Raw genomic sequence first — 19,031 nt, 5'->3', positions numbered from 1 at the left:
TGTTCACATGGAAAGAGTAATTCCGAATTAAGGTTTACATGGGCCGCACGTTTATTCCCCTTCCTTAATTCCGCTTTAACGCTTGGGCGTTGGAAAGGATTCTGATTGGACAGGGAGTGGACGTGACGTATCCCTGTTTACCGGAAGAAAACAAACTCCATTTACCGTGGCATTTCTTTTCCCCAACCACATGGAGGAACAACTAATAAGCACGCTTTTTGCCTTGCTTTTTATTGTCGTTTTGAAATAGCAACTCGACAATGGCGTACTACTTCTGTTGCGTCACTTGAGAAGGAGAAGAGAGATAGAATACCGGAGAATGGAGGCAGAAGACCAAGCTGTGGCGAAAGAAAGCCGTGTACGTCGCCAGAACGTGTACGTCGCTACGTCATCGCTACGTGAGGAGCCAAGCATGCGCAGAATGACCGGAATTAACTAAAGCGGAATTAACTGTATACATGAATAGAATGTACACAGGAATTAGTTTATTTGGAATCAACATCGGAATAAACCAGGTAGTTTATTCGGAATTAAGTTTATTCGGAATTAACTTTTTAATTCGGAATTAAGTGTTTACAAGGAGATTTTAAAGCGGAATTAACTTTAATTCCGAATTAAAGAGGAATTAAAGGTCTCATGTAAACGTGGCCAATGTTACAGGGCACTGTTTTTCAATATGTAATATGAATAAGGTGGGAGTGTGCAATATGGAAATGAAGTAAATCTGTTACTGAAGCCTATTTTGCGAAGATTCAGGTAACTGACAACCAGCTGAGAAAACAGTCTACACCATTGTATGTGGTCATCTGGGGTGGCTGCTGTTGGTTTGACCTATTATTTACACTATTACGCCAAGGAGTTATGTGATGATCAGTGTTGGTTTGTCTGTCTGTCTGTCTGTCTGTATGTCAATTCACCACATTAGTCAAAAACGACTAACGGATTTGGATGAAATTTTCATGGAAGTGTCAGAAATGACACAAGGACCAAGCGATTAGATTGTAGATGAGATTTCTGAACAGATATGTCCTGATAAAATCAGAATTATCCCTCTAGCCCCCTGGAGAGAGAATATCTGTCATTTAACTGTTTAAGCAAAGAAACCACTCTTGCAGCCAACCAAAGCATCATTTTCATTTATATATTAAAAAAATTAGACATTTTTTTTGTTAGTGTAGCCCGGCTAACTTAGTAGGTAGAGCATGAGACTCTTAATCTCAGGGTTGTGGGTTTGAGCACCACGTTGGGCGCAGGAGTTTTAGACTGTGTTGGTTAGGGGTAAGTAAATTTCAACACACAGTTCAGCTGGTTGGGCTGGTATTACTGCAATTTGATGCTAAATTAAAATCTAATTGCTCATACTCCTTTTCTGTGGGTCTGACCAGTTAGCAAAACATTTCTAATAAGCCACTCATATTTTTCTGCCAAAATTAGCGCTATCTCAAAGATTAACAGCAAGTGGTTAAAGTTTGTGTTTGTGTAACCATGTAGATTTATCGGCTCAATGACGCCCTCTCTTCTCTCTTATAAATGCTACTACAGATTGTAAAATGCTTCCAATTAATCAAACATTGACATGAAAAATAAAACTAATCCACTGGATCGTCAGTTTTTTAGATGCTGGCAGTGCGTGAAGACTGTTGTGATCACTCTTGCTGCCAACCAAGGCATCATTTTCATGTATTTAATTATAATAGAAAAAAAATCATAGCAATTTTGTGATCTAAGTGCAACCTGGCTACCTCAGTCGGTAGAGCATGAGCCTCTTAATCTCAAGGTTGTAGGTTCAAGCCCCACGTTGGGTAAAGGAATTTTAAGTGATGATGGTGAGGGACATAGATAGCAAGCTTTCAACATGCAATTCAGTTCTTTCTGGTAATGCTGTTGTTTGATGCTCAATACCAGTGCAACACCGTAATAGGTCATACTGATACATGTTGTAAAGTGTGAAGTGTATATATATAAAAAAAAAAAAAAAAAATATATATATATATATATATATATATATATATATATATATATATATATATATATATATATATATATAAAGCGTCTCAAAATCAATATATATATTAAAAAAAACTAAGTCCTACCAAGATTTGAACTCAGATCGCTGGATTCAGAGTCCAAAGTGCTAACCATTACACCACAGAACCGATGAACAAGTCTTTGTAAGGCATGGGTTCGAATCCCACTAGTGACAATAGGCATTTTCACTGACTGATAACATTTAAGGTCCTCTGTGAGACATCGAAATCAACATGGTAGAAAGGATGACAGTGTGTTGAGTGCCTCTTTCCACAATCGTTTTCCAACAAAATCCTCTGGAAGGTTGATATTGGAAAGTCCTTGGTACCTGACAACCATATTTCTCAAGGTGTAGTGCACAAAGCTAAAATCAAGTTCCACCAAGATTTGAACTTGGATTGTTAGATTCAGAGTCCCGAGTACTAACCATTACATCATGGAACCAACGCGGAAGGCTTTCTGAGGCATGGAGTTGAATCCCACTTGTGACAATAGACCTTCTCACCTTCTGTTCACCGATAACATGTTGTGCCATGGCTGCACAGTGGCTTGGTGGTTAGCACTTGCAGCTAGAAGATCCCTGGTTCGTGTCCTGACCTTCCCAGGATCTTTCTGCATGGGGTTTGCGTGTTCTCCCTGTGCATGCGTGGGTTTTCTCTGGGTTATCCAGCGTCCTCCCACAGTTCAAAAACATACTGAGGTAGGTGTGAATGCAAGTGTGATTGTTTGTCTCTATGTGTAGCCCTGTAATAGACTGGCGACCTGTCCAGGGTGTCCCCTGTGTTTGGACTAAGTCAGCTGGGATAGACTTCCGCCCCCCACGACCCTAATGAGTGTTAAATGGTGTATAGATAATGGATGGATGTCAGACATATTGATAGGAAATAAGATACTTCGTCTGCCTTCCAATAAAGTTAAATATCACAAAGGTATTTGTAAAAAGGTCTAAATATTTCTTATACATGAACCTTGTTATCTTATGTTGTCATTATTAAACATAAAGACATTAATATATATTCCATTATGCATATTTTTTAGTAACCTTTTGCCTGATATTTTTTTCCTTCACTTGACATAAAGACATTTGCATCAAAATTGAGGTTGGAATGGCACATAGTATTTGACATGTAAGACAACACAACAACATAAGATATTGCTCAGAAATATTACATGACATTACATGAATGCAGTGCCTAACCACTTCAGACGCTGCTGTTTTCTAGTTCCAGCTGCTATCACTACATTAGGAAACAGGTTACATGATATTGGGACATTCAATGTACTTGGAGCAAATAAAAAAAAAACAAAAAAAAAACAGATGGACTTTTGCGGACACACTTGAGATCACGGTGGTTCTTACAGAATGAATAAAATACTGGCTGATTCACATAAAAGCACAAAGCTTTGTGGAAACAAGGCATGAGTATCTGCACACAAGGGAGGGATTTTTTGGTTCAAATTAAACCTCTGACAACAGACATTTTCACTGACTGATAACATTTAATATCCTCTGTCAGACATCTAAATCAAAATGGTAGAAAGGATGACAGTGTGTTGAGTGCCTCTTTCCACAATCCTCCTCCGACAAAATCCTCTGGATGGTTGAAAGTCCTTGGTACCTGACAACCTTGTTTTTAAAGGAGTAGTGCACAAACCTAAAATCAGGTCCCACTGAGATTTGAAGTCAAATTGCTGGATTCAGAGTTCAGAGTGCTAACCATTACACCATGGAACCACTACATAAGGTTTAGTTTGGAGGCGTGGGTTTGAATCCCACTTCTGACAATGAACCTTGACACTTTACTGGCCTTCTTGCAGTCGGTGTTTTCCAGTTCCAGCATCTACCATTTGTAACTTAATATTGGGAAGCTCTGGGTAACTGACGACCAACTTTACGACCACTAAAACAGATCCAATAATACACGGAGACTTGAAAAATGTTATAATTTTTCCATGTATTTGATGTTAATTCAGAAAAAAAAACGTAAGCGAAACCAGGTAACTGACAACCAGCTGAGAAAACAGTCTATACCATTGTATGTGGTCATCTGGGGTGGCTGCTGTTTGTTTGACCTGTTATTCATTACTCCGCCAAGGAACACAGCAGAGTAATGAACAACTCTAGCACTCTGGATTCAGAATCCAGAGCGCTAACAGATGAATGACTGCCAATCTTATATATTCATATATCAGTAGTGACAGTATTATACTGCTATATACTGCTGGGACAGTAATGTTACTTGTAACACAATCACAGTTTATAATATATCTGCTTATATAACACTATACTGCCACACAAACAATAGCAGTGAAAAATATTAACCAAGAACAATGCTTTCACTCAAAAAAGGTAATAAATAACTAAATAGCAGATGAATAGAAAGGAATAACTGCGCATTAAAGCAGGTGTAACCCTGAAGATAACAGGAATAAAAGAACCTATCACGATTAATAGCAAAATGAGAGTGAAAAACAACTAGCTTGCTGCTGGAATAACCAAACAATGCTACAGTCGTGTCTTTCTTCTAATTATTATGGTGATGCTTGTTTAGCATAATAAAAACTAAATCAAGATACAGTAATGTCATCTTACCTTGAAATGCAAAAGTTTCTGAGCAGGTGTCTGAATTTCTCCACAAACAGGAAGTTTTAAATGAGGCAACCGGAGGGGAGGGAGCGGGACATCCGGTGGCTGGGGTCACAGGGTCGGCAGGCTCAAGCTGTCATTGGTCACTGAGGTTAACTTGCCCTCTAGTTGGTCGGAGGGTGAAATCTGGACACACTAGACATTGATTGGTTGGTTGATTCTGGCTGTTGGCTGAGAAATCTGGAGAAATCTGGAGACGCAATCCGAAAACTTCTTCTGTCCTGTAGTGGGGACAGACAGAAACTGCATTAAAGGTAAAATCAGCCAGATTTCAGATAAGCTGCATTTCCTGTTAGGTCCTTCAAAGTAAAACATCATAAATCTGTTGTTTTTTTATGAAAGTATTTTGTGATTTTAAGAGTCAGGAGGACCTCTGGTGTAAATGAAGCTGAACATCTGTACATCTAATGTAAATATTAGTGAAACCACTAAACTTAAATGAATTATCCTCTGCTTTGTCCAGCTGCTCATCTTTTAAAGTTATTATTCTTTGGGCCTTTTTAGCCTTTATTATAGAGGAGAGAGAGAGAGACAGGAAATGTGGGGAGAAGACTGGAGGAAAGACCTGCAGCAAATGAGGACTGTTGTGATCACTCATGCAGCCATTCAAATTGCATCATTGTTTTGATCCATTTATAATTTTTTTTTTAGTGAACATTTGCTCATTTTAGCGTGGGCGGCTAGTTCAGTCGGTAGAGCATGAGACTCCTAATCTCAGGGTTGTGGGTTCAAGTCCCATGTTGGGCACAGGAGTTTTTGACCGTGAAGGTATGGGATAAGTAAATTTCACCAAACAATTCAGCTGTTTGGGCAGCAATTACTGCAATTTAATACTAAATTAAGATGTAATTGTTTTCTGGCCACAAGAACTACCATTAGTACCAGGTGACTGACAACCACTTTAGAAAACAACTGGGTCCATTGTTGAGTTGCTGATGTTGGTCCAACTAGTAATTCACATTCAGTTTATGGAAATCTTGTAACAAACAGAACCAGTAAAGGAGCTTTTTCCTTGCTTTACCTGAACCTCATCTTAAAGGCAGGTTCTACTGAGATTTGAGCTCTGGTTACTGGATTCAAAGTCCAGAGTGCTAACCATTACACCATAGAAACACTACACAAGAAAACAAGTGGTACAAAACCTGCATGATAATAAGGTTTATGTGATGGATCAATGATCAGAACTACTATACAGAGCTGCCAAACTGTACCAAACACCCAGATCCCAAACTGCATTTACATAGAGACCAAATTATTCACTGCTGTGTCTGTCATGTCTTCAAGTGAGCAGTGAGAACACAGTCAGGATGGCCAAGTGGTCTAAGACACTGCATTCAGGTCGCAGTGTCCCCTGGAGGTGTGGGTTCAAATCCCATTTCCGACAAACGGTGCTCTCTAGTCTTAACTTCTATCTCTATAGTAAGAAACTTATAACCTGATAATGGAAGGTTGTCGGGGGCCAGGTCATCTACCTGTATCATCTTGGGTAGATTTAGTGGATAAACTAGCTGAAATAGTGCTGCATGTTTGGACAATAGAAATATACTGAAGTACTTTTGTTTGCAACACTATGCTTATATGCTTTGTGTGTGGTCAGGTGGCTTTCCTGATAGTGATCACATTGCTGTACAAACCTGCTTTTTGCTCATTTTAACAAACACACAATATTTAACTGCATTTTCTCTTCAAAATGAGGTCCCACCGAGATTTGCTGGTGCATCTTTTAGTGAATACAAAATACAACACAGCTGGATCCAACTAGACAATTTAAGTCTGTTTCATGAGGCCACCAACTATAACAAGTGTTCTACCTCTTAATTTAGACAGTGAAGCCTATCTTGTAGGCTTTACCAGGTGATTGGCAACCAGTTGAGAAAACATATGGAACCATTGTTGAGTTGCTGATGTTGGTCCAACCTGTAATTCATGTTCATTTCATGGAAATCTTGTCACAAATGGAACCAGAAAACTAGCTTTTTCCTTGTTTTACTTGAACCTCACCTTAAAGGCAGTTTCTACCTAGATTTGAACTTGGATCACTGGATTCAAAGCCCAGAGATGCTCCTTATTATTGCAATATCTTAACAGTTCATACAGTTATGGGTTGTAAACTCATTTTAAGTCTTCCATCACTGTCATAGTTTGCTATGAATGTACTGATACATGTAGCCATGTGGATTTTTTAGCTGAACAGCACCCTCTCTTATAAATGCTACTTCAGATTGTGAAATGTTTTCTAATGATTAGACATTGCCATGAAAAATAAAACTAATCCTCTGGATCTTCCATTCTTGCTGGCAGTGCATGAAGACTGTTGTGATCACTCTTGCTGCCAATCAAAGCATTTATTCACTCAAAAAAATTATGGTGAATTTTTTTATGGTTGTGTAGCCCAGCTAGCTCAGTTGCTAGAGCATGAATCCAAACCAAAGAATCATTTTCATTTATTTATTTATATATATAAAAAAAAAGAATTAGAGTCATTTTTTCATGTAGGTGCAGCCCGGCTAGCTCAGTCAGTACAGCATGAGATTCTTAACCTCAGGGTCGTGGGTTTGAGCCCCATGTTCGGCACAGAAGCTTTAAATGATGATAGTGAAGGTTTGCAGAAGCAATCTTTCAGCACAATTCATCTGTCTGTGATAATGCTGTAGTTTGATGCTCAATAATTAGTGCAGTATCTTAATATTTCATACTGATGTACGTTGTAAAGCTCCTGTAATTCTTCTATTACTGCCATAGTTTGCTGTACGTTTCCTGATAGATGTATCTATGTGGATTTGTTAGCTTAAGAGTGCCCTCTCTTATAAATGTTGCTGCAGATTGTGGAAGGTGTTCTATTAATGAGCACACATTGCCATGAAAAATAAAAATAAAACTTATCGACTGGATCTTAAGTTCTTTATATGCTGGCAGTGCGTGAAGACTGTTGTGATCACTCTTGCAGCCAACCAAAATATCAGTTTCATTGATTAAAAGAAAAAAATTAGCACCATTTTGTGATGCATATGTGGCCTGGCTAGCTCATTTGGTAGAGCATGAGACTCTTAATCCCAGGGTCATGGGTTCAAGAAAGGGTTGGTGAGGGATAACGGTTTGAAGATTTGTCTGTGGTAATACTGCAGTTTGGTGCTATAACGTCACAATACTTTATGTGGTAAAACTCCGATAAATCTTTCATCACTGCCATGGTGTTCTTTGACTCTACTGATGAATGTAGCCACATTGGCTCAATGTTGCCCTCTTTTATGAATGCAACTGCAGATTGTTAAATGTTTACTATTATGGTGACATTGCCATCACAAATAAAACTAATCAATTTTGAACCTTCCCAGATGCTGGGAGTGCATGAAGACTGCTGTGTTCACTCTTGCACATGGAACATTTGGTGGACTTTGAACTGAACAAAATTCTTACTGGCTTGTAAAAGCTGAGAGGCTGTCTAAGTGAGAAAAGAAGAGAAGAATGGCATTTTAAACATCCTCAAATTCTTAGTTTTTATTTTCAACTTCCAAGTTTTTCAAACATTCAACATTGATTTCACCATGGGGGAACTTTAATTCTGGTGGCTTTCGAAACATGTTCAACAACTTAAAGCGGTGATGTGCTGTAATAAGATAAGATAAGATTAGATAAGATAAACTTTTGAGGTAGACATAAATGAGGTAGACCAGCAAAGCTATGAGGCATTATACAGTCTGACTGATGATGGGACACACTCCTTCTTCCACTTAGGGTGTAACAGTCGGTCACTAAAGGCACTGCTTAAGGAGTTTACAGTCTGATGCAGAGGGTGGGAGGTGTTGTCTGTGATGGCGGGCAGTTTGGCCAGAGCCCTCCTCTCCCCCACCACCTCCACATGGAGTCCAGGGTGCAGCCACAGACCGAGTTGGTTCTTTTTATCAGTCTGTTCAGTCTTTTCTTACCCCTCACCAGCACACCGCTGTATAGATGTTGGGAAATATGGCTAAAATCTGAGCTCAACATTAAAATAAAATTATAAGTAAATTTTAAAAAGTATATATATATTTTTACAGTCTGTGACGACAGCTTACGTCCTTACGTCATGTGCAGCCACCGGAACAGTGCGATATGAGTCCCCGCCCCCGCAGCTCAGTCAGTCCAAGCTGAAGAGAAGGCGAGTCCACGGCTAAAAATATAAGAGCTAACACAAGATGGCCGGTTTGCCTCGTAGGATTATAAAGGTACACCTGACAGCGCACAGTGTATATATGCGTTAATGAGCCCGTGTGTGGGTGTAGTAGAGATTATTTAGTGACAATATGGACGTACAGTTACTCCCATCTCGCGTGTAGCCTGCCGCTAGCGCGGTTAGCACAGCTAGCTCTTATCGAGCTAGCTCGCTGCGAGTGTTTTGTTTGCCACTTCCGTTTACTCCCTTCTGCTCTGTGTGCGGTTCGATATTCGTACAAGCAGAATTGTTGCCTAGATTGATTTGTAATTTTCAGAACGCCGCGTTACTAATTTCCACAACGAATTAAGAAATTATACCAGTTTGTCCCGGTCGCCATATGAATGGATTCGCTAAATGAGCTAGGCTAGCAGCTGTAGCTTTGCTGATTCTTACACATGTCTGGCGCTGATGTGAAACGCTGCCCTTGTGGTCTCGAAACGTCTAAACGCCCCCAATGAAGCGAACATGCTAGTTTTGCTTATTTAGTATAAAATGAGACTAAAAGTGCGGCAGTAATTTCGGGCCGCTGCGGTCTCCTCCCTTCAGCTTCACCGCAGCTCCTGCGGGCCAGGCCCGGCAGTGGGCGCGATCAGCCTTTTCCGCCACATCCAGCAGCTATTTCTCAGGTTTAGCAGGTTTTCATGGGCAATAACACAACGTTGACGGACTGAAAACACCACCCAGCTTCTGCTATGGAAACAGGCATTTTGTTTCTCCCCGACAACAAAGAAACACGATTATGTAATTAAACAGTAGACTGGTTTCCTTCCTGTTCATTGCAGATGTTTCGCTGCACCTGCTGTATCAAATGTAGAAATTAAAAAATGCTCCGCTTCTTTCTTTTGATTTCCATTGACGGCTGTTCCGTGTTTCACAATATTACTACTAGTATAATTTTATACATACTAAATGAAAGAACTATTAAATGGATAATGCAATTTTAGAAAAACCCAAAAAATGCTCAGACAGAAACTATGAATCTGCAGCAAATTTTTCTAACTGATTTTGAATTTTATATATTTTTAATGTACAGTGCTGCCTTGCTTAAAATGAATATATTTCCTGGTTTACTTTTTCATTTGCTATGGTAACACTGGATTTTAGATGTTAGGTTTTAGTTTTTTGAAACCAGGCAGACCAGTTTACAGCATAAATGATCTACTTTTGCGACAGGAAAACAATTGCTTGTTTAGAAGAGGACATTCTCTGTCATCCACACCTTTAAAAATAAATTATGATTAGATGAGTTTAGATCAAAGTTTTCACTCTCTGTGGGGATGCTTTATTTGTACATGCCCAAACACAGTGGGAAGATCTGAATTCTCCAGAAACCTGTGATATGTTCATCCACTGTGCTAAACGAACCTCAGGAATAATCACTGATTTCTTGCTTCAACCCCAATCTGTATCTAGCTGCTTAAAAGTTGAAAGCCAGAGCCATTCGGATACATCCAAAGGAGCCCCATATGTTTTTTTCTGTTCAATAAGAGGGGCAATGCGTGTCTGTGGTAATATTCCTAGAACCAAATTTCCTTTCAAAGACCACATCGCTCTGCGCACATGGACACGAAACGCATGAATTGGCCCCTATTATTCTACTATAGCGGGAAAAAACACTCTGAACTTTATTAAGCCAAACAATTAAATTGGGCGGAGCTAAACCGAGAACGCAGCAACGGTGTCACCTCAGAATAGTGACGGCAGAAATGTTTTGGCGTTACATTTGCATGCAGGAAACCAAACACAGTCATTACAATTACCCAAAAAACTAACAGGGCTGGCTTACGGCACAATCCACATTCGCTGCAAAATAAGCCGTTAGCCCAGATGTGGGTATTATTTCCTCTAGTGGAGGGGATTTTGAAAACAGTAAGATGTAGAGAGCAGAAACAGGAGAAAAAATGACCGGCTTATACTTGCGGTCCACATCCAGTGAGTCAGACTAGGCTCTGGAAAATACGAACATTTGTTATTATTTTCTGGCAACTTTTAGACAAAAAAATGTAAAATACTTACAAAATACTGAGCAGATTATTTGATGATGATGTTTAGTGTTAATGTTACTTTGAATTTGAGCTATTTTAGTTACCAGATTTCCTGTGGAGCACAGTGGAAAGTTTTGTGTTCATTTTAAAGTCATTGTACAGCATGTGAGAAGTGCTCCGGCCCTCATCTCTGCCTTTTAGTTTCTGTAGCTCGATGATTGTTGTCTTGCCTGTGTGGGAGAGTTGAAAGTGTGTACGCATGACTAACCCGGGTGAAATTGTACGTTTTCATCCATTATATACTTGAAAGTGTGTTGTCTGCTGACACCTCCACAGTTCTTCCTACGGCACAGTTTTTTTTTTTATTCAGAAATGTCAACAACGGTGTTATGTGTTTCTCCCTCTGACCGCACTCAGGAGACACAGCGGTTGATGGCAGAGCCTGTTCCAGGGATCACGGCTACACCTGATGAAGGGAACGCACGTTACTTCCATGTGGTCATTGCAGGGCCTCAAGATTCTCCTTTTGAAGGAGGCACATTTAAACTTGAACTATTTCTTCCAGAAGAGTATCCCATGGCAGCTCCCAAAGTGCGATTCATGACCAAAATCTATCACCCCAATGTCGACAAGCTGGGAAGAATATGTTTAGACATTTTGAAAGGTAAGAAAAAGTGTCAGACAATTCATTTATATGATTTTTTTTGGTTGACATTAGCGTGGAAACATACAGTCAGCATTCTTTCGGGACTATAAAGTAGCTTTTTTAAGATTCCTTTCCTTGTAGTAATGGGGTGCTTCATTAGCAGTTTAAGCTGCTGTTAACAACAAAAAATCACTCACGTTAATGGCTTTTATGCTTATATGACATCCGCAGACTATCTGTTTCTGCACTGGCATTAAAAATGATGTTTTCACTTGTCTTGATTTGCCAAACACTTGCTTCCATTGGCTAGCTGCTGTTTGACGGCAGGCAGATACTGAACAAAAACTTATCCAAGACTACCTTTGCTATTGTACTATACAGTCTTAACTAAAATAGTGATATAAAAAAACTTCAATTTGCTGTCTGTAAATGTCAAATTTCTGCTACTTAGACACCTAATGGTTAGACTGACAGGTCTACACAAATTGCTCTTTTTCACACTAACATAAAACTGTGTATGAAAATGGGCCAAATGTAAGTGATACCACCCATTGGTTTGTGTACTGAACTTTCGATACCAGACGTAATGCGAGAGCTTCAGGTCTGATTGGATAAACCAAGTACATTGCAAATGGCAGTACAGTAGCGGCCTGTCAATCACAAGGTAGCCCTGCCCGAAGACACACCATCCTTTACTGTCTATTTTACTCAAAGAGAGGCCATGATTTGAAATACAAATTTCATGCAGTACTTACAAAGTCTTGAAAATAGCAACTGACACCATGAACTGATTAGGAAAATGTTTATTCAGGTCACCGATCAACAGAGAAGTGAGGTTGTTTCCTCATAGACTTCTATACAGTCAGACTTCTTTTTACAACCAGAGTTGACGCCTCCTTTTGGTTTCAGTTTTCATAGTCCATAGTGTAGTTACATCCATCTTTCATATCCAGCCTATACACACATGAGTACACCAGGTATTTGGAGCATGGAACCACAGATTTCATTATTTTAAGGAAATAATTTAATGAAACAGCTGAAAAGCAGCAGCTTGTATTTGCAAAGAGCAGAAAGCCACCGGAGGTACATATGATTACAGCTATTAAATCAAAATTTTGGATAAATAGGCTCCAAGTAATGTTTATTTGTAAAGAGCAGCAGAGCGGTTGCCAAACTTGTGTTACGGTATTAAAGAAACACTGCCAGAGTTGTTTTCCATTATCAAAAAGCTTTAGGAAAAAGTGGATCTTGGTGCACTTTGTAATGACCTTCAACTCTCAGCCATTAAAGCTGCTATTTGTCGTCTCTGTCACTGGCGCTTTGTGGTTGCTTTCCTGCCATCACGTGTTTCCCTGTTTTCCATATCTGACCCTTAATCTGTCATTTGTTTGTCTTTTTGCATCTTCTCTTGTCTGTCACAGACAAGTGGTCTCCAGCCCTGCAGATCCGTACAGTGTTGCTATCTATCCAGGCGTTATTAAGTGCTCCCAATCCAGATGATCCCCTGGCAAACGATGTTGCAGAGCAGTGGAAGAAAAACGAAAGCCATGCCATTGAGACAGGTGAGGATTGGATTCACATTTTCCTCGATCGGCCGCTCTGAAGTCTCAGTGCCACAGATTTCCAGCATGAGAAACACTTTGACAGATGGCAGCACACAGTAGCTCAGCTCCAGACCTCTGAATTGCCACCCACATTACAGATTGTATCAAATGATCTAAATGACTGGTGTCACTTTCTCAATGGTGGTTTTACTGAGTGGACAAGTCAGTGAAGTTGTGGGAGGGACAAAGGTAGAAAACATCTGAGAACACAATCCATTAGAGACATTTCTTCAACTGGATGTATTTGCTGTTCCCCTGCATTTTGGGTGTAGTGCAACTTCTCATATGTAAACAAGCATCTAGTGCTTACAGAGTGACGTTCTTTCATCACTTTGTTGGCAGTAAATGAGAGACAAAGTAGCTTTAACATAATATTTACCTTGATAACAGTTTTTTTTTTTATCAGTTGACTGAATGTTGGGGTGCTAACAAAATGGTAATTCATTCTAAATACCAGGCCCAGAAGCAACTTCTGTGTGCAGCAATCCAGCATAATATAAATGTTTACTTTTGAGACGGGCTTTTGAACAGTGTTTGTCTGTCTGATTCTGTGGAAATGCCTGCGATTCCTATTCTCTTTTCAAATTGGAGAACCAAAACATTGTTAGATATCTTCTCCCTGGAACTCCAATGTTCTTCAGCAAAGAAACTAAAAGAACAGTGTAGTTTTTTTGTGCATTCAGGAGTAGTTTTAATTTATTCAGTCGCTTTATTATTCTGCGTGCCCATCTCAGTTGCTCAGAGCTCAATGTGAAGTCTTCAGATTGCTTGTTTAATTCTACCAATAGTCCACATTTGAAGATATTATAGTCAGAATGATCTAACAGATTTTTGGCAATATCCAAAATGCAGATATTTTTCAGCTCGGCTTGGCAGAACACAGACACTGATAAATGCACATATTTTCCACCTAATTGCAGAGAACATCAGGTCTCTCTTGTAGTGTAATTAACATGTAACATGCAGGCTCTTATTAGGATGGATCACTGGGGGATGCAGATAGAAAATACAGTTCTTGTCAAATCTACACTTTGGGCACTGGGCAAAATACAAAAAATACTTAAACTTTCTGTAAAACGTGCCATATTTATTTGTATATGAGCTTTCAAACTAAACTGTAGACTTGTAGCCAGACATGCATTTTATTCCTAACTATGTTTATTTTGGGACAATGTTGATTTTTCATTTAAAAACCTTTGATGATTAAAGACAGCTTGAAAAGCACTGAGAGAGCACAGTCCTCCGCCAAGGCTGTTCATTCCCACATATGGCATTGTCAGAAATGCAGCATTTTTTATTTTTTATTTTTTTTTAAAGAAATGCAGCATTTGTTTATCAGTTATTGATGATCAGAAATCACGGCAACATAGAATGTGTCCATTTCATATAGATGTATCCACAAACAGAAGGACCTTGCGCTGACCACGGGCGTGTGTTATGCATGTGTACGTTATGTACAGATACTGAATCTCGTGACCTAAGTATGTAGCGGGCGGCGGGAACTGATAAGAGTCAGAAACACCCCCACAATTTAATCAATTGTTCCTTGTATTATTTCTCATGGATAAGTCCCGATAAGTCCACAGCGGTGGATTTGTAGTAGGATCACAATCATGTGATCATCAGCAGGCAGCTGATGTAGTGTTCACTTGTTGTCATAGTTGCAGTGAAGCCATGTCGCTATCTCACAGTGATACAGAAATCTTGAACAAAGCCGTGGATCCAGACTATAAGCTACATCACTGCCAAAATCTAATCACTTGGTCCTTGTGTCATTCCTGACCTTCCCTGAAAATTTCATCCACATCCGTTTGTCTGTTTTTCAGTAATGTTGCTAATGGACAGACAGACAGACAAACATACGCTGATCGTCACATAACTCTGCCGCATTCCTTGGCATAGAAATAATGATCCCAGTGTCTTTGACTATCTTTAATACGATGCATAGAAAACCAGTAAACCCTCTCTACTTTGTCAGCACCAAACTTTGTCAGATTCCTCATGTGTGAAAACCAATTTGACGGTAAAACAGATCGTGAAAAGGGTAGCTGGAACAAAAGCTGAAGTATGTTACTTTATTTATCATAAGCATAAATTTGAGTAACTTTTTAAAAGTAAAAATACCAACATGTTGGGTTCTCATAGTCTGAGAATTAACTGAGAAGTGATTTCAAAAAGTCAGTTCAACTTTGAAAAACTGGTTTCTTAGAATTTAACCCCCCTGAGCTGTAAAACTTGCCGGTATGAAAGGCTATCTAGATTATCTTTTTGTGTTTTTTTAAAATTGCAACTTGTCAGAGCCAGAATCTGTCAAACCAAAACGAATTGTTGCTTTTCAACTATCACATGGTCCTTGAAGTACTCATCTGTGATATATGGTTAATTTGGGCAACTTTTACCAATCTACAGTATGGACAGTCTCCATTTTCCTAGTATTAGTAACACCTGTGGGCATCTCGAAAAATGTTGTTTATGTAGAGTCTAGATTTTTTTTCAAGTTTTGTAAAATGAATTATCAAAGAAACAGTTCTTTTTTTAATAGTTTGTGTTACTGCAAGCATGCGATACTGCAGAGAAGACATTTTAAACTTGTTTTGTTTCCATAGAAGAGCATGACTTTATATTGCAGTGAAAAATGAGAATGAAAAAGCAACAGAGCCAAAACACACAGAGAGGGTTTAAGACCAAGTAATTACCTCATTTACTGAGAAAACCGTTTGCAGATAAGACACAATAAAAAACATTTAGTTGCTGTTGTAGGTGGAATCAATTAAAGCTTTCAGTTATTGCTTGATATGCTTTTTAAATAAGTTAATCATGAAATTGATGATCTCAAAGATTAACTGAGTCATTATTTAGATTTGTATTCATAAACAGTGGAACATTCCAGTTACTGTTGGTTGCTTGTTTTTCTGAGTCTTATTTACTGTCCTGCACCTTCTGTACACATTCAAACCCATCAGCACTTTTATTTCTTTGTTTCTTTTCAAACCCATCAACGCTTCTATTTCTTTGTTTCTTTTCAAACCCATCAAAACTTCTATTTCTTTGTCTCTTCGCAGCCCGAACATGGACCAGGCTCTACGCGGGCAACGACATGTAGAAGAAGAGAGACGAGGCGTCTGAATGTGATCCACAAAAATGTACTCCTATTCTGTCAACATTTGAATTTAACGGACACACAAAAAAAAGAGAAAAAAAAGATTATAAGTCCAAATCTATTTGAAAGAAATGACGAGATTTACTGCTGCAGACCTCTGGGTGACTTATTTTCCTCTCTAAGACGCGTTAAATGTGTGTTAGCCCCCCCCCCCCCCCCCGTGTTGCTATTTAAATGCATGGACAGAGAATGACACCCTCCCCACTACAGTCTTAAAAAAATCACACGCAATATGTTGTCCTGAACTAGGCACATACTGGTACGTTTGCAAAAATATACTTGCATTAAAGCTGTCCTTCTTTTAACACATGCATTATTTGTCAACACATCTGTATGTCTTTTTGTGAGATGACGTGTTATTTCAGCACATAAGAGCGTGTACAGCTGTGGTCTCCCACACAGACAAAAACACATAAATGAGGAGGTTTCCCTTTACCGTTTGTAGGGGAATACAACCACTTCTGTGTGTTCATACCGGCACCTCAGAACACAACATGTAGTTGGTGGTGCAGCTACTGTAGCATCATCACAGGAGCGCATGGGACCACTTAATACTAAACACAAAAATGGTGTTTTTATCACACAGAAAAGTGATTTTATTTGTAAAATCTGACATGAAATCAAGTTAATCTAAAGGGTTTCACACAGAAAATATAACCTCTTGCTGAAGTCGAAGGTCTCAAAGGGCAGAACCAACCTTTTCAGACAACATCTTTCCTGTAAAATGTGTTTATAGACCTCTGGAAAGTAGCTGCCAGTAATACTTCACAGTCACAGTTAATGTTCAACAGCATTTAGTCGACGGTTAGTGTCAGTTTGTGGCCCCTGCAGGTGTAATTTTACATCTCAAAATTGGTCCTAGTTTGTTAAGAAAGACGGATAATTGTGTGATCATGTGCCTGAGCCCAGTTACAATAATGTAAAATCCGCTCGTTTAACGTCAGCAGTAGGAAAGTTTGCAATCGTGAAGCAAGTTTCAACATGTAACTCTCAGAATCTGCGGGTATAATGTTTGCTTCTTTCGTTTTCTGTTTTGTCTTTGTCAGCGATCGGCTTTCGGACCTTGTTGGACAGTTTGGGGAGGGTGAGCAGAGCACTTCCACATGCTTAAGAAGTCATTCCCAACACATTCAGAGAGGTAGAAAGAAAAAATGTCCGAAAAGGAACTAATTGTAATCATGTAGAAGATGTGTTGAAAATGGCGTCTGTTTTTTTTTAAGAGTGTAGGAAGTTAACTTGTTTTTATTTTCCTTTTTTAACCATCTGTCCATGCTATTTGTGTTGCCTGTTCTCTATTTTATTTTCATTGTTACTTCATTTTTTTAAATGGAAAAAAAAGGCATAACCAAACTGATATCAGGACAGTTCAGACTAGTTCTTCTTCTCGGGTGGGTTTAGTCAGATTTGAGGCTTTGTTTTCTTTAAAGGGAGAGTTGAGAGGTTTTGTCCTCTTTTACGAGTTGGTCTTAACCTGCTTTTGCTGTTTTTTGATCTGTGATGATGATACTAGTGCATTTATTTGTCTCTTGAGGGGAAATTGGGTCATTGTGGTAGCTTAAAAAAGTGGTGTTACAAATAAAATGTGTTAAAAAGTTAAAGGTTTTATCATGCGATTATGGATTTTCTATTGGCTGTAGAGAACTGATGTCTAAAAATCCTTAAACTTTCCTTTTAAAAGATGCTGTATTGATGGTTTAGAGGGATCAGATCACAACTTTAAACCCTCCACGATCATATTGCTTCAGTTTGGCTCATCCGAGAGGTGTCAATGTTTTAGTATTTTCTGTTCTTTTTTGGTTCATCTTCTTTTCTTTGCTCTTTATCGGATTATCGCAGGCCCGCCGTTGTTGCTTAGATTTGTTTGTGTCCTGTCCTCGCCCCGGAAATATTAACTGTTTCTAACATTTACTCAAGTCTGGAAAGACGGAGCACGGCTTCAAAAAAAAAAAAAAACCTGGTTAATTTATTGTTTCCCTGAAGTGACTTGACAGTAATCTAAGTCGAGAAACAGTCGCTCACTGGATTTTTGAAGCATTTAGATCAAACTATTGAGAGATCAAAGTCTGATTAATCAGCTCCCCGTGTGTAAAGAAAAGTAAGAGGAGTTCTGTCAGTAATTTCAGTACATTTGCATACATGGCTCTTCAAACACTCTGTAAATAAACTGAGTTGAGTAAGTAAGAGGAGTCTCCTCTGTTTTATCATGTGTGGATGTGTCTTTCAGAAGGTCAAAGGTCAGATTTATTAGATGACGAGTTGTAGTGATGTGGAAACAATGTCCCAAATCATGGGCCAGAGTCTAAGACTTGACCGTGTTAACATGTCTAAAAAGTTTCTTTAAAAATCTTCATAAAGTCACCAGGAGAAGTCAGCATTCAGAGGCAGCAGTATTTATTGTCAACAGAAAATCCAGGATCAATTCCTAGCAGTGATAACACCACAAGAAAAAACAGATACTGAGCTGTGCATCATCTTTATGCTGTGAGAGTTGGTCATATTTTCCATGCCTACTGAGTGTATCTTGGAGAGACAGTTTTGACACTGACGCTTTTCTAAATCTATTGGTGAGATTTTGACATCAGTTTATCAGATTTCGCCATTAAGTCACGTTTTATACAGAACATGCCCAGACATGTTCAGACTCTGTCTTAGCCCCACTGCACATTTTACCCCTATTTGTGACAGACTTCATGCTTATTATATCATTACGTACTGTTAGGTTTCCTGTACATTTGTGACAGTTACACTACCAGTCAGAAGTTTGGA

At 39.0% G+C, this 19,031-nt stretch overlaps 1 protein-coding gene and 2 non-coding genes across 3 annotated transcripts; all 3 read left to right on the top strand.

Annotated features, from left to right (window-relative positions):
* The first annotated feature begins 1,732 nt into the window (after positions 1-1,732).
* trnak-cuu (transfer RNA lysine (anticodon CUU)) lies at positions 1,733-1,805 on the top strand. Its single transcript has one exon. It is a non-coding gene; the product is annotated as a tRNA-Lys (tRNA).
* A 3,544-nt stretch (positions 1,806-5,349) lies between these two features.
* trnar-ccu (transfer RNA arginine (anticodon CCU)) lies at positions 5,350-5,422 on the top strand. Its single transcript has one exon. It is a non-coding gene; the product is annotated as a tRNA-Arg (tRNA).
* Positions 5,423-8,725: 3,303 nt separating this feature from the next.
* On the top strand, positions 8,726-18,446 carry LOC111565827 (ubiquitin-conjugating enzyme E2 N-like). Its single transcript, XM_023266091.3, has 4 exons — positions 8,726-8,880; positions 11,273-11,519; positions 12,923-13,063; positions 16,168-18,446. The coding sequence occupies exons 1-4, from the start codon at positions 8,851-8,853 to the stop codon at positions 16,206-16,208; spliced, it is 459 nt and encodes a 152-aa protein (XP_023121859.1). The 5' UTR covers positions 8,726-8,850; the 3' UTR covers positions 16,209-18,446.
* Positions 18,447-19,031: the final 585 nt, after the last annotated feature.

Source organism: Amphiprion ocellaris, chromosome 21 (assembly GCF_022539595.1).
Source record: "Amphiprion ocellaris isolate individual 3 ecotype Okinawa chromosome 21, ASM2253959v1, whole genome shotgun sequence".
In the NCBI taxonomy this organism is placed as follows: Eukaryota; Metazoa; Chordata; class Actinopteri; family Pomacentridae; genus Amphiprion; species Amphiprion ocellaris.
Note: the sequence above shows the minus strand (reverse complement) of the source record. Positions and strands in the feature narration are given on the sequence as shown.

Excerpts from the sequence above, each read along its gene's own strand:
- LOC111565827 (XM_023266091.3), top strand. The coding sequence starts at position 8,851 with ATGGCCGGTTTGCCTCGTAGGATTATAAAG. Across the intron at positions 8,881-11,272 it reads TGCCTCGTAGGATTATAAAG|GAGACACAGCGGTTGATGGC; the intron begins GTACACCTGACA and ends GACCGCACTCAG. Across the intron at positions 11,520-12,922 it reads ATGTTTAGACATTTTGAAAG|ACAAGTGGTCTCCAGCCCTG; the intron begins GTAAGAAAAAGT and ends TGTCTGTCACAG.